A 14,202-nucleotide genomic window follows, 5' to 3' on the forward strand; every position below is an offset into this window, starting at 1 on the left:
CCTACCCAGCTACCTCAAGGAGTAGCTGGACCTACCCTTCGCTACCTACCCGGAGGAACTGATGGTGTTCGAGACAGCCGAGGACTCTAGCAGGACCCAGCTACCCTACGAGGGGGAGTGTGGCAGTATCCTGGGGCAGCCGACCCCAGTCTGGCTGCAGCACAGCCAGAGCCTATGTCAGTGTGTTGCGGCCAGGATCTCCACTGACAGCAGCTAGTTTCCGCCACTGCTAGGGCCCCGGGCTGGGACGCAGTGGAGTAGGAGGGCCTGCGTCCCTCCTGCCACCCACTCCTTGGGTGGCAGACTCCCCCTTCTCCCTGGCCTGGAGAGGCTAGGACCTCCTGCTACTGAATTACTGACTCAGTCCCTGCTTAAAGGCCTGAGTCCCTAACTGTGTGGTTGCTGCCCCGCCCTGACCTAGGGGCCTGGGCGGCCACTTGACTATTGACGCAGCCCCTGCTAAAGGGCCGGAGCCCCTAACAGTGTGTTTGCTGTCCCATACTACCGTACTGTAATTGCCCTTTTCTGAACCTTTTCTAGTGCTAGAATATCTTTTTTGAGGCAGACCCCAGACTGACGGCGAACTAGAGCAAGGCGGTGGAATACCCCACAGCCCCGCCGAGGGACGAACCTCAGACGAGCCCTCTTACACCCCCTCAAACTGAATTTGAGACTATTGGTCCTTGTTCTGTCATCTTCCACCACTGAGAACAGTCTAGATCCATCCTCTTTGGAACCCCCTTTCAGGTAGTTGAAAGCAGCTATTAGGATGAGGCCCTGTTCTAGCAGTTGAGGTGTGAAAACCAAGGAAGGAGAAACTGCTCCAGGATTAAACACAGACTCTTTGCTGTTTCAATTGATCTGGGGAATTGGTATGAACATCCAATCCAACATCTAGGGTGCTGTATTATGAAATGCAAGGACCCAGAATAGGATTTAGAAATCATTTTGTAAAACCAACTTGTGAACTCCTAGTGCGATGCTGTGGCTGAAAGGACTGATGTCATCCTTTGATGCACAAAAATAGGAGCGGTGAGTTGGAGCTGGGGAAGGATATTTCCTCTGCACATGGGATTGGTGAAACCGACTGCGTCCAGGTCTGGGGTCCACATTTCAAAAAGGCTGTTGAAAAATTTGAGAGGGTGCAGAAAAGAGCCACAAAAATGATTGGAAGCTGGAGAAACTTGAAGAGTTTCATCTATTTATCTTCTCAGAAAGATGATGAAGTGGAGACTTTCCTAGGGAGGAAACCATGTGTTGTAACGGGCTCTGTAATCTAGCAGAGAAAGGCAGAGCAAGCCCCAATGGCTGGTAGCTGAAGCCAGACAAATTCCAGCTGGAAAAAATGGCCAAATATTTACCATGGATGTGATTAACTGTTGGGACACACTGGGAAGGGAAATGGTGGATTCTCCAGCTCCCCATGTCGGCAGATCCAGACTTAATGCTTCTCTGGAAAATCTGCGCTGCAAAAAGGCACGAAACAATTGTTTGCCGTTGCTCTGACGGAAGGAGGGGCGACTGACGACATGGCTTACAGGGAATTAAAATCAACAACAGGAGAGGCTTTGCATTAAGGAGAAACACAAACCACTGTCACAGAGAGTGGCCCCCTCAAGGACTGAACTCAAAACCCTGGGTTTAGCAGGCCGTTGATTTAACAAAACAAATCAGGTCAATTTCTTGTTTTGACATCTTTTACATCTTAGGCTGGCAGCAGACAGTGCAGTACGACTGCAAGCCATCATCATCTCCTGGTCGCTCACCAGAAGACTGTGCCGTACAACTGCTATCCATCATCATGTCCTGGCTGCTCACCAGAAGACTGTGCTGTACAACTGCTAGCCATCATCATCTCCTGGCCACTCACCAGAAGACTGTGCCATACAACTGCTAGCCATCATCATCTCCTGGCTACTCACCAGAAGACTGTGCCATACAACTGCTAGCCATCATCATCGCCTGGGTGCTCGCCAGAAGACTGTGCAGTACAACTGCTAGCCATCATCATGTCCTGGCTGCTCACCAGAAGACTGTGCCGTACAACTGCTAGCCATCATCATCTCCTGGCCACTCACCAGAAGACTGTGCCATACAACTGCTAGCCATCATCATCTCCTGGCTACTCACCAGAAGACTGTGCCATACAACTGCTAGCCATCATCATCTCCTGGGTGCTCGCCAGAAGATGGTGCAGTACGACTGCTAGCCATCATCATGTCCTGGCTGCTCACCAGAAGACGGTGCAGTACGACTGCTAGCCATCGTCATGTCCTGGGTGCTCGCCAGAAGATGGGAATGACCTGGCTGAGTCACTCCCATGTCTGCCCAGGAGCCCCTGACTGACCTCACTGAGGTCGACTAAAAGAGCACCCAGGAATACGATGACGATGGCTACCAATTGTAATGCACTGTCTGCTGCCAAAAGGCAATGAGCTTCTGCTTTGTATCAATGCAGTCCCATGTCTGCCAGCACCCAGGAGACGTACAGTGACAGTGAGCTGAGCGGGCTCCATGCTTGCCCTGCTATGGTGTCTGTTCAGGTAACCCAGGAAAAAAGGTGTGACACCATCATCTGCCGTTGCTTTCAGAGAGGGAGGGAGGGAGAGGGGGGCCTGACGACATGCACCCAGAACCACCCATGACACTGTTTTTGCCCCATCAGGCATTGGGATCTCAACCCAGAATTCCATTGGGCAGCAGAGACTGCAGGAACTGTGGAATAGCTACCCACAGCTACACACAACTGCCCACAGTGCAACGCTACAGAAATCGACGCTCACCTCGGTACTGTGGACACAGTCCGCCAACTTAATCCACTCAGAGCAGGTCTCGGCAACCTTTCGGAAGTGGTGTGCCCAGTCTTCAGTTATTCACTCTGATTGAAGTTTTCGCGTGCCGGTAATACATTTTAACATTTTTAGAGGTCTCTTTCTATAAGTCTATACTATATAACTAAACTATTGTTGTATGTAAAGTAAATAAGGTTTTTTAAAAGTTTAAAAAGCTTCATTTAAAATTAAATTAAAATGCAGAGCCCCCTGGACTGGTGGCCAGGACCCAGGCAATGTGAGTGCCACTGAAAATCAGCTCGTGTGCCGCTTTCGGCACCTGTGCCATAGGTTGCTTACCCCTGACTTAGAGCATTTTGTGTGGACATTTCTAGTGTAGACATACCCTAAGTTAAGGATCATTAGGTGAGATAGAAAGCATTGCTAGGCACTTAAAAGATCGGAAGCAAAGGGTAGGAATAAATGGTGAGAATGGAGACAGGTAAATAGCGGTGTCCCTGGGTCTGTCCTGGGACCAGTCCTATTCAACACATTCATAAATGACTGGGAAAAGGGGTAAACATTGAGGTGGCAAAATTTGCATATGATACAAAACTACTCAAAATAGTTAAGTCCCAGGCACACTCTGAAGAGCTGCAAAAGGAACTCTCAAAACTGTGACTGGGCAACAACATGGAAAATGAAAAGCAATGTTGATAATGCAAAGTAATACACATTGGAAAACATAATCCCAACTATACATATAAAATCATGGAATGTAAATTAGCTGTTATCACTCAAGAAAGAGATATTGGAGTCATTGTAGATAGTTCTCTGAAAACATCCACTCGATGTGCAGCGGCAGTCAAAAAAAGCAAACAGAATTTTTGGAATCATTAAGGAAGGGGTAGATAATAAGACAGAAAATATCATAATGCCTCTCTTGAATACTGCGTGCAGATCTGGCCACCCCACATCGAAAAAGATATATTGAAATTGGAAAAGATTTAGAAAAGGGCAACAAAGATGATTAGGAGTATGGAATGGCTTCTGTAGGAGGAGAAATTAATAAGCCTGGGGCATTTCAGCTTGGAAAAGAGATAACTAAGGGGGGATATGTTTGAGGTCTATAACCTCATGATTAGTGTGGAGCGATTAAATAAGGAAGTGCTATTTACTCCTTCTCATAATACAAGAACTATGGGCCACCAAACGCAATTAATAGTCAGCTGGTTTAAAACAAACAAAAGGAAGTGTTTATTCACACAAGGTACTGTCAACCTTTGGAACTCTTTGCCAGAGGATGTTGTGAAGTCCAAGGCTATAACAGGGTTCAAAACAAGAACTATATAAATTCATGGGGCAGATAGGTCCATCAATGGCTTTTAATCAGGATGGGCAGGGACATCGTCCCTAGCCTCTGTTTGCCAGAAGCTGGGGATGAGCGGCAGGGAATGGATTACTTAATTATTTCCTGTTCTATTCATTCTGTCTAGAGCACCTGGCATTGGCCATTGTTAGAAACAGGATAGTGGCTAGATGGACCTTTGGTCTGACCCAGTATGGCATTCATATGTTCTTATTTTCAGTAAGTGATTCAGGAAAGATGTCTCTGCACTCCTGAACACCAGGAGAAAACTTTAAGTCCCTTTATGAGCAAAGATCCAGAGCAGCCTGTTCTGTATCTGTTTGGTCCTCACCCCGTATATGATGGGGTTCAGCATGAGGGGCACCAGGAGGTACATATTGGCAATGAGAACATGGAAATGTGGGGCCACATTGTGGCCAAATTGGTGTGTCAGGATGGAGAAGAGACCGGGGATGTAAAAGGCTAAGATGACACAGAGGTGGGAGACGCAGGTCCCAAAAGTCTTGAGTCGGGCATCCTTTGTGGTGAGGCCTATGATAACCCTGAGAATTTGAGTATAGGACACAGTAATAAAAAACACATCCAGACCTGCGGTGAAGAATACCAAAGACAGGCCATAGTAATTACTGGCACTAATGTCAGCACAGGCCAACTTGACCACAGCTATGTGATCGCAGTAGGTATGGGGGATGATGTTAGTTCTGTAATAGGAACACCGCCACACCAGGAAGGGATTGGGTAGTACGAGTAAGCTGCTGCGTAGTACTACAGTGAGACTGATTTTGGCCACCATGGGGTTTGTCAGGGTGCTGGAATGTCTCAGGGGATCGCAGATGGCTACATACCTATCCAAAGCCATGGCCACAAAGATCCCAGATTTCATTGCTGAGAAGCAGTGAATGAAGTATATCTGCATGAGACAGGCACTGAAATTGATCTCCCTGGAATAGAGCCAGAAGATGCTCAGTGTTTTGGGAACAGTGGTCTTGGACAGGACCAGGTCGGTGACGGCCAGCATGCAGAGGAAATAGTACATGGGCCCATGGAGGCTCGGCTCTATCCTCACAATGAACAGGATGGTGAAGTTCCCCAAGATGGCTATGGCGTACATGGTGAAGAAGGGGATGGAGATCCAGACATGGGCCACTTCCAGGCCAGGAATTCCCAGTAGGATGAAGGTGGAGGGGTTGTTGAAGTCAGTTGTGTTGGAATCTGACATGGAGTAGGGGAGAAGGTGTCCAACTCTGAGGCAGAACGGTGTCTCCTGCATGTACTGTATGTTCCCCTGATTTCCTGTATGTGCCCAGGCTCTAGGGTGATGGTCGCAGTACAAATGCCTGAATGAAGAGACAATGTTAATATGAGACACTGCATGTGCTACTGGAAACTGTTCTCGTGGGACAAACAGATTGGTCACACTTCACACACTGAAAATGACATTTTTGTTATTCAGAGAAATTAATTATGAAATAATGATCATACTTATGCAAATTCCATATTTTATTGTGCTCCATGTGTGGGAAACGATAATAGGCACCAACAGGAAACACTAGGGTAGATATGCCTTATAATAGGAGGGAGAATAAACTGCTTTGGATCTGTGTTCAGTTATGGTGACCCAGTCTCTATAGAGGATCATATAATATCAGGCTTGGAAAGGGCCTCAGGAGATCATCTAGTCCAACCTCCTGCTCAAAGCAGGGAACATTCCCAGATTTTTTTTTTATTAAACCCCAAGTTCCCTAAATAGCCCTCTCAAGGATTGAACTCACAAGCCTGGGATTAACAAGCTAATCCTCAAACCACTGAGCTATCCCTCCATAGTAGCAGATAGAAAGGGGATTTCCAAGAAACTCTATGGGCTTGTCTACATCAGAAAGTTGCAGCGCTGGTGAGGGAGTTACAGCGCTGCAACTTTGAACGTGTACACATCTGCAGGGCATCACCAGCGCTGCAACTCCCTGTTTGCAGTGCTGGCCGTACTCCCGTTTTGTCTCGGGTGTAGAGGATCCAGCGCTGGTGATCCAGCGCTGGTAATCCAATGTAAACACTTACCAGCGCTTTTCTTGACCTCCGTGGAAGGATGAAGCCTCTGGTAATCAAGCTGATCTCCTTTCCCGGTTTGCTCTCTCGTTCCCGGAACCGCCGAGCAAGCGGTTCTCCTTACCTGCTTGCTCGGGGTTCCGGGAACTAGAGAGCAAACCGGGGAAGGAGACCAGCTTCGCCGCGGTTTGCTCTCGCGTTCCCGGAGCCACCCAGCAAACCGCAGGGAAGGAGACCTGCTTGCTCGGGGTTCCGGGAACGAGAGAGCAAGCCGGGGAAGGAGACCAGCTTCGCCGCGGTTTGCTCTCTCGTTCCCGGAACCCCGAGCAAGCAGGTCTCCTTCCCTGCGGTTTGCAGGGTGGCGCCGGGAACGCGAGAGCAAACCGCGGCGAAGCTGGTCTCCTTCCCCGGTTTGCTCTCGCGTTCCCGGAACCCCCCTTGAAGCCGCCCAACAGCGCTGCAGTGTGGCCACATCTAACACCACTTGCAGCGCTGGTTGCTGTAAGTGTGGCCACTCTGCAGCGCTGGCCCTATACAGCTGTACTAATACAGCTGTAACAACCAGCGCTGCAAAATTTTAGATGTAGACATGGCCTATGAGACTAGGGGAGGCTGCCATATGTAGAAAGACTGGAAAGACTTGGACTGTTTCATTTAGAGAAGAGATACATAAGGGGGCATATGATAGATGAGAGGAAAATAAAGAATGGAACAGTTTACACTCCAATGGACAGAGAGAGAACAGTTCCCAACCAGTAATATCTAGAGATACTTAGTGCTTCCAAAGGCTAAATCCGCAAAGCTGAGGAAATCATCAGTAAAACTGATGGTGAAGAATTTTTCAGAGAGAAAATGGGAATGAAACTTGGGAGTTCTTTAAGATGAGTATATTAAATAGCTGTAAAAAGCAACAAAGAATCCTGTGGCACCTTATAGATTAACAGATGTACTGGAGCATAAGCTTTCAGGGGTGAATACCCACTTCGTCAGATGCAAGTCATGGAAATTTCCAGGGGCAGGTATGTATATGCAAGCAAGAATCAGTCTAGAGATAACAAAGTTAGTTCACTCAGGGAGGATGAGGCCAGTTTGGCTGATGTACATAGCAGAGGGGCATTTCTGGCACATGATGATGTATATAACATTGGTGGCCGTGCAGGCAAATGAACAGGTGATGTTGTAGCTGATCTGGTTAGGTCCTGTCATGGTGTCGCTGGTGTAGATATGTGCATGCAACAAACTTCGATGCCAACTCTGCGCACATATCTACACCAGCAACACCATGACAGGACCTAACCAGATCAGCCACAACATCACCCATCCATTCGCATGCACGTCCACCAATGTAATATACACCATCATGTGCCAGAAATGCCCCTCTGCCATCTACATCGGCCAAACTGGCCTCATCCTCCCTGAGTGAACTAACCTTGTTATCTTTAGACTGATTCTTGCCTGCACATTTATACCTGGTTGTGGAAATTTCCACTGCATACATCTGACAAAGAGGGTATTCGCCCCCGAAAGCTCACGCTCCAATATGTCTGTTAGCCTGTAAGGTGCCACAGGACTCTTTGTCGCTTTTTACAGATCTAGACTAACATGGCTACCCCTCTGATACTTGATTAAACAGCTAAAAAGCCATGATACCACAGTCATGAATATAGACAAATTTGGCTAAAAACCCACTCCAGTGGCAAAGTGAAGGCAGCTATTGTGGGGCAGGGAAAAGCAATATATAAAATATATAAAAATGGGGGGAAATCGAGAATATAGATAGCAAGAACGAGAAATTGGAAGTTATGATTGATAAAGGGCATTAAAGATATCAGGGAAAAATCCTTGCTTGGATGTTATTAAGTATTTTAACAACAAAAGAAATCCTATAAAAGGTTTAGGCAAAATTCTAGAGGGAGAAAGGAAACTTGTTAATGTTGCAGAAAAGGTAGATATATTTCATATATATTTTTGTTCTGCACTTGGAAAGAAGCAATATGATGTACTCATACCACATGAGGTGATGACACACTTTAATGTTCTCCATCAGCAATCAAGGAGAACATTAAAGAGCATCTACATAGAACCTTAGAATTACAAACACCAGAGTTACGAACTGACCAATCAACAACATGTCTCCTTTGGAACCAGAAGTGCAAAATCTGGCAGCAGCTGAGCCAAAACAAAAAAAAAATGCAAATACAGAACAGCACTGTGTTAAATGTTAACTATTAAAAAGATAAAGGGAAAGTTTTAAACAATTGAAATTTAATGAAAAAATGGAAAAGTTGACATGGGATTACTTCAGAAAAAGTCTAGTGATATAATTAATGCTTATCAATAACATGGTTTATGGAGAAGGTGTCTTGTCATATAAACCTGATTTCATTCTTTAATTAGAGTACATATTTGGTGGATCGAGAGAACTGTGCAGATGTGATAGACTTTGATTTCTCTGAGACATTTGACTAAGTAAGGGAAAACACTCAGATAAAAAATGAATTCTCTACTATCTCAGTAGCACATACATTAAATGAAATAAAATCAGGCCACCTGAGAGACCTCAGAAAGCAGCTGACAATGGGATGTTGTCAGCAAATGCAGCTGTTTCCAGTGGGGTCCTGCAGGGATCACTTGTTGGCCCAATGTTATTCAATATTTTCACCAATGATCTGGAAACAAATATAAAATAACCGCAGATAAAATTTGAGCATAATCCAAATATCGGCAGAGCGGTTACAATGAAGTGGCCAGGGCAGCACACTGATTGATCTAGAGTGTTTGGTGAGCTGGGCCATGCAAATAAAATATTTTCATACAATCAGATGCAAAGTGATCCTCTTGGAACAGGGAATGCAGGCAAAACTCATAGACGGGGGCACAGTATTATGGAAGGCAGGGACTGTGAAAACGATTTAGGGCTCACTGTGGATAACCTAATCATTGTAGCTCCCAGTGCAATGCTGTGGCCAAAAGCACTGATGTGATCCTTGGATGCATAAACAGGGAGTTGGTGAGTTGGAGCAGGGAAGGATTTTACCTCTGCGCATGGCATTGGTGAAACTGACTGTGTCCGTCCCGGGGTCCACATTTCAAAAAGGATGTTGAAAAATTGAAGCTAGTGGAGCAAAAAGCCACATAAATGAACCAGGGCTGAAGAAAATTACAGAGTGTGAGAGAGACTTAAAGAGCTTTATTTATTTATCTTAAATAGTAATATTGGGGTCTTTAATCTAGCAGAGAAAGGCAAAGGAAGATCCAAGGGCTGGATGATGAAGCTAGACAATTCCAGCTGAAAATAAGGACCAAATAGTTTACACTGAGGATATAAAGAGAAACTGAAAAGAATCCAGAGGTGATAGACAAAGATGATCTGAGGAACAGAACAGAAGCTATAAGAGAAAAGACTGAAGGAACTGGGTATTTTTACTTTGGAATATAGAAGATTGAGGGGAGGACATGCCAACAGTCTTCAGCTACTTGGGAGGGAAGCCATACGACAAAGGCTGAAGGAAAAGAAGAGATTAAGTGGAGGCATGGTAGTGGTCTTCAAATACATGAAAAGCTGCCATAAAAACGCTGGAGAAAAGTTGTTGTTTCTTGCCACAGAGGGCAGGACAAGAAGCTCTGAGTTTAAGCTACAGCACAGCAGATTTAGACTAAATCTCAGGAAAAACTTCCTAACTGCAAAAAGAGGAGGCCAATGGGACAGACGCCTTGGGAGGTTATGGAAACTCCTTCAAAGGAGGATGTCAAAAGGAGGCTGGATAATCATCTCTCTTGAATGGTTCAGATGGAACAAATTCTGCCCGTTGTGAGGGGGCTAGTGTAGCTGACACTTGCAGTGCCTTCTCACCCTCTTACTGATGTGAAATCGTAGTGTAGACCAGGCCACAGTCAAACACAAGTTATGGAGCTGAATACAGGGGTAATTGGATGAAATTTTATGGTTTGTTCTATACAGGAAGTCAAACTGGATGATTTAATGGTCCCTTTAAATCTCAAACTCTATGAATCTATCGATGAGGAAAGTAGATCAGGCTTTTATGTTTAATGTGTCTCATAACATACAAACAAGGGAACATTCAATTTCATTGTAAGTCTGAACATATAACACTAATAAAAGAAAATTATTTATGTAATACATATTTGGCCAGTGGAACTCCTTGCCACATACGTTATTGTAGCAAAGAGCTTAGCTAAATGGAATTCACGCATGGATTGGTCATTGTAGGTGGTGCTGCTGGCACCGCCATTAGTTAAGCTGTCTGACACCTTCCATCAGAAGACCTGATTTTCAATTGCTTATAAGTTTGCCAATTTTTAAGCATTTGGACAGAAATTTCCCACACTGGGTGTTGGCATCCGGCTGAATTGTTTTCTGAAAGTTTCAGACATAAGAATTTAACTGGCTTCTTGAATGAAGCTATGAGAGATGTCTTGCCCTTGCTGAAAAATTCTGATAATTGTTCCAGGGAGGAGCCTTAACTGACATCGCCAGGCTTTCCAGCAGATAAAAGTCAGGTAACAGCCCCCTTCTCCACTGTTAACAACCAAGAGGGGAGGTGACAGTGTCCATGCACTAGCACACAGCTGGCTCCTCAGGTCTTTACTCAGTTTTCACTCTGAGGGGAGTTGAACAAAGCATAGGCCAGGGCCTCAGAAATTGGCCTTTTATTGCACATCTCCGATCACCTTTCATCCTGAGGGATCCACTGTGCAATTGAAATGCAGCCACCTCAGGGCTGGAGTCCCTTTGCAGATGGGGGATGGGGGTGGCTAGCAAAGGGGGAAATTTTGACACATGACACTGGAGCAAACTCATCACCTGTGCAAAGGGTTCTGGGATGTTCAACAGCTGTGCAGAGCAGAAAGGACCACAGATCTATTCTCTATCCCGTCACACCCACGTATCACTCAGTTTGTTGAGCAGCAAGAGATGGTACCTGTGAATTCTGAGATGGAAGCGTCTTCCCTGGGAATCCCCCTCAGGTGTCCGTGTCCCGCACCTCTCTCACCCCAGCATCTGCAGCAGCATCCCACACTGAGAGCTGATACAGGGGTGTGCACCATTTATAATACAGCATTGTGCAATCTCAGGGGGGTTCACTCAGCCTCAGGGGAAGATGCAGGCATCTGAGAAAAAACAAGCTGGAGCCAAGCCTGTCTTTGCTTCTGTGGTATTCATCCAGCTTTAGGAGAAAACAGTAATTAAGGGACCTTCCCAAAGGGAGATGAGAAATCTTGGGCTCTGTGCTGAGTCAGAGAGGAATTGGCTGATCTGTGTATTTGTGTATATTTTTAAATTATGGTTTATTAGTAATAATATTAGGTCTCCTTAGATTCTGAGGCCCTGTAAATGCCCAGGATGGCTGGGTAGATATTAGACAGACATATCTGGAGAAAGATGACTGAGGAGAGACACAAACACTTTCTGCAAACACATTGGGCTGTAGCTAAGGGATCAGAGATCTGTAATTCTCATCAGTAACTATCATCCGACGAAGTGGGTATTCACCCACGAAAGGTCATGCTTCAATATGTCTCTTAGTCCAAAAGGTGCCACAGGACTCTTTGCAGCTTTTACAGATCCAGACTAACATGGCTACCCCTCTGATCCTTATCATCAGATGATGCAGCACCTTTCATTGAAGGGGTTTCAAAGCACCTAGCAAAGGAAACTCACTATGAACATATCCCAATTATACAGATAGGTAAGCTGAGGTACCGGGTTATCTGATTTGGCCAAGGTCACACAGAGAATGACAGACAGAAACCAGGAGTCCTGACTTCCCTGATGTAACCACGTCTCCCTGTCAGTAACTGAGTGCATAATAACAGGGAAATGGACACATGGTCTAGTAGAGTCTGTTCATTGTCTGGGTGTGACTGACTTCCCAGGGATGCGCCCTGGAACTGACATACCACTAAGCCCTCTGGCGCACCAATCTCTGTCCCCTCTCACACTGTGAGACTGGGACAAGCTGCAATCCTCTCAGGTCTTGCACTTACACAGCTATATACAGTCAGGGACACACCCAGCTGCAGTTACATGAATGATTTCACTAGCCAGCCATGAAACAACAATAGAGAGGATCCAGCCAGCTCCCCAGCCTAGGACCCAAGAGCTGTATCATCTTGCCCTGGCCAAAATCCTGACCAGTATAAGTTTATTTCCCAGCCTGCCCCTCTCTCAATGTGGAGAGGACAATTTTAAGTGATTGTAAGTATTAAGTGCACAGATCAAGGATGGTTACCTAAGAAATAAATACAATCATAATCTAAGTTTTCTACACTGGACAGGATTTGAATCAAGCAGTGTCTCACCCTGATGGTACAAACAATTCACCAGTCTTCTGTATACAGGGTTTCTACCCCTTCAACCTGGGACCACATCCCCAGTTCACTTCCTAAGGTGTTTCCAGGTGTTGAGTTGTGGGGGGAATGAGACCAAGTGATGATGTCGCTTCTCCCTGTTATATCTTCTGCCATGTGGAGGGAACTTCATTGTCCCAAACATTTTTTAAGTGAAAGCTTGCAGCAAAGTTATTGGAAAAGTACAGGAACAAGGTTGTGTCCAGTGTCGCATAAGCTGGTCACATGCATTTGCATGTGTCAGTGAGTTATAACAGGGGCCAATAACCATTTCCTGGCTGGAAGGTTCACAGGAAAGTCCATCAGGTGGGGATAAGCCTCTTCTAAGACCTATTATCAGAGGGGTAGCCATATTAGTCTGTTTCCACAAAAACAATAAGGAGTCCGGTGGCACCTTAAAGACTAACAGATTTATCTGGGCATAAGCTTTCATGGGTAAAAAACCTCAGTTCTTCATGGAGTGAAAGTTACAGATACAGGCAAAGAATAAATGGACACAAATCAAACATCAGGAATGATAACATACAAAAGCCAGTAGGAGAACATTTCAATCTCTCTGTACAGTCAATAAAAGATTTAAAAGCAGTCATCCTTCAGCAAAAAAAATAAAATAATAAAAAAAACCCTTTAAAAACAGAGTTCAAAGAGAAACTGCAGAGCTACAATTCACTTGCAACTTAACTTACAATTCACTTGCAAACTTAACACCGTCCATTTGGGCTTGAATAGGGACTGGGAGTGAGTGGCTCACTACAAACACAAATTTCCCTCTCTTGGTATTGTCACCTCCTCATCAGTCATTGGGAGTGGACCACATCCACCCTGACTGAACTGGCCTTGTCAGCACTGGTTCTCCACTTGTGAGGTAACTCCCTTCTCTTCATGTGTCAGTACATTTCTGTCTGTACCTGTACTTTTCACTCCATGCATATGAAAAAGTGTGGTTTTTTTTTACCCATGAAAGCTTATGCCCAAGTAAATCTATTTGTCTGCAAGGTGCCACCAGACTCCTCATTGTTTCTAAGGCCTATTGTGTTTCTTAATGGACTGTTACCTTGAATGGTTCCTCCCACAATGTGCTGGCTACACTGGATGTAAACTACTTTTTGGGTGTTACTCAGGAGGAAAGACATTGGAAATACTGGTATACAGTCAATATTCATAAAACCATAGCATCATAGAATATCTGGGTTGGAAGGGACCTCAGGAGGTTGTCTAGTCCAGCCCCCTGCTCAAAGCAGGACCAACACCAACTAAATCTTCCCAGGCAAGGATTTGTGAAGCCTGACCTTAAAAACCTGTAAGGAAGGGGATTCCATCACCTCCCTAGGGAACCCATTCCAGTGCTTCACCAACCTCCTAGTGAAAAAGTTTTTCTAATGTCCAACCTAAACCTCCCCCACTGCAACTTGAGACCATTGCTCCTTGTTCTGTCATCTGGTACCACTGAGAACAGTCTAGATCCATCCTCTCTGGAACCCCCTTTCAGGTAGTTGAAAGCAGCTATCAAATCTCCCCTCTCTCTTCCCTTCTGCAGACTAAACAATCCCAGTTCCCTCAGCCTCTCCTCATAAGTCATGTGCTCCAAACCTCTAATCATTTTTGTTGCCCTCCGCTGGACTCTTTCCAATTCTTCCACATCCTTCT

At 45.4% G+C, this 14,202-nt stretch overlaps 1 protein-coding gene across 1 annotated transcript; it reads right to left on the minus strand.

The window, feature by feature from the left end:
• Positions 1 to 4,411: 4,411 nt before the first annotated feature.
• LOC115647917 (olfactory receptor 52R1-like) lies at positions 4,412 to 5,359 on the minus strand. The gene is made up of 2 exons (XM_030554846.1): positions 4,672 to 5,359; positions 4,412 to 4,602 (listed from the first exon to the last, which is right to left on the minus strand). Exons 1-2 carry the CDS (start codon positions 5,357 to 5,359, stop codon positions 4,412 to 4,414), a joined length of 879 nt encoding a protein of 292 aa, XP_030410706.1.
• Positions 5,360 to 14,202: the final 8,843 nt, after the last annotated feature.

This window comes from Gopherus evgoodei, chromosome 1, assembly GCF_007399415.2.
Source record: "Gopherus evgoodei ecotype Sinaloan lineage chromosome 1, rGopEvg1_v1.p, whole genome shotgun sequence".
In the NCBI taxonomy this organism is placed as follows: Eukaryota; Metazoa; Chordata; order Testudines; family Testudinidae; genus Gopherus; species Gopherus evgoodei.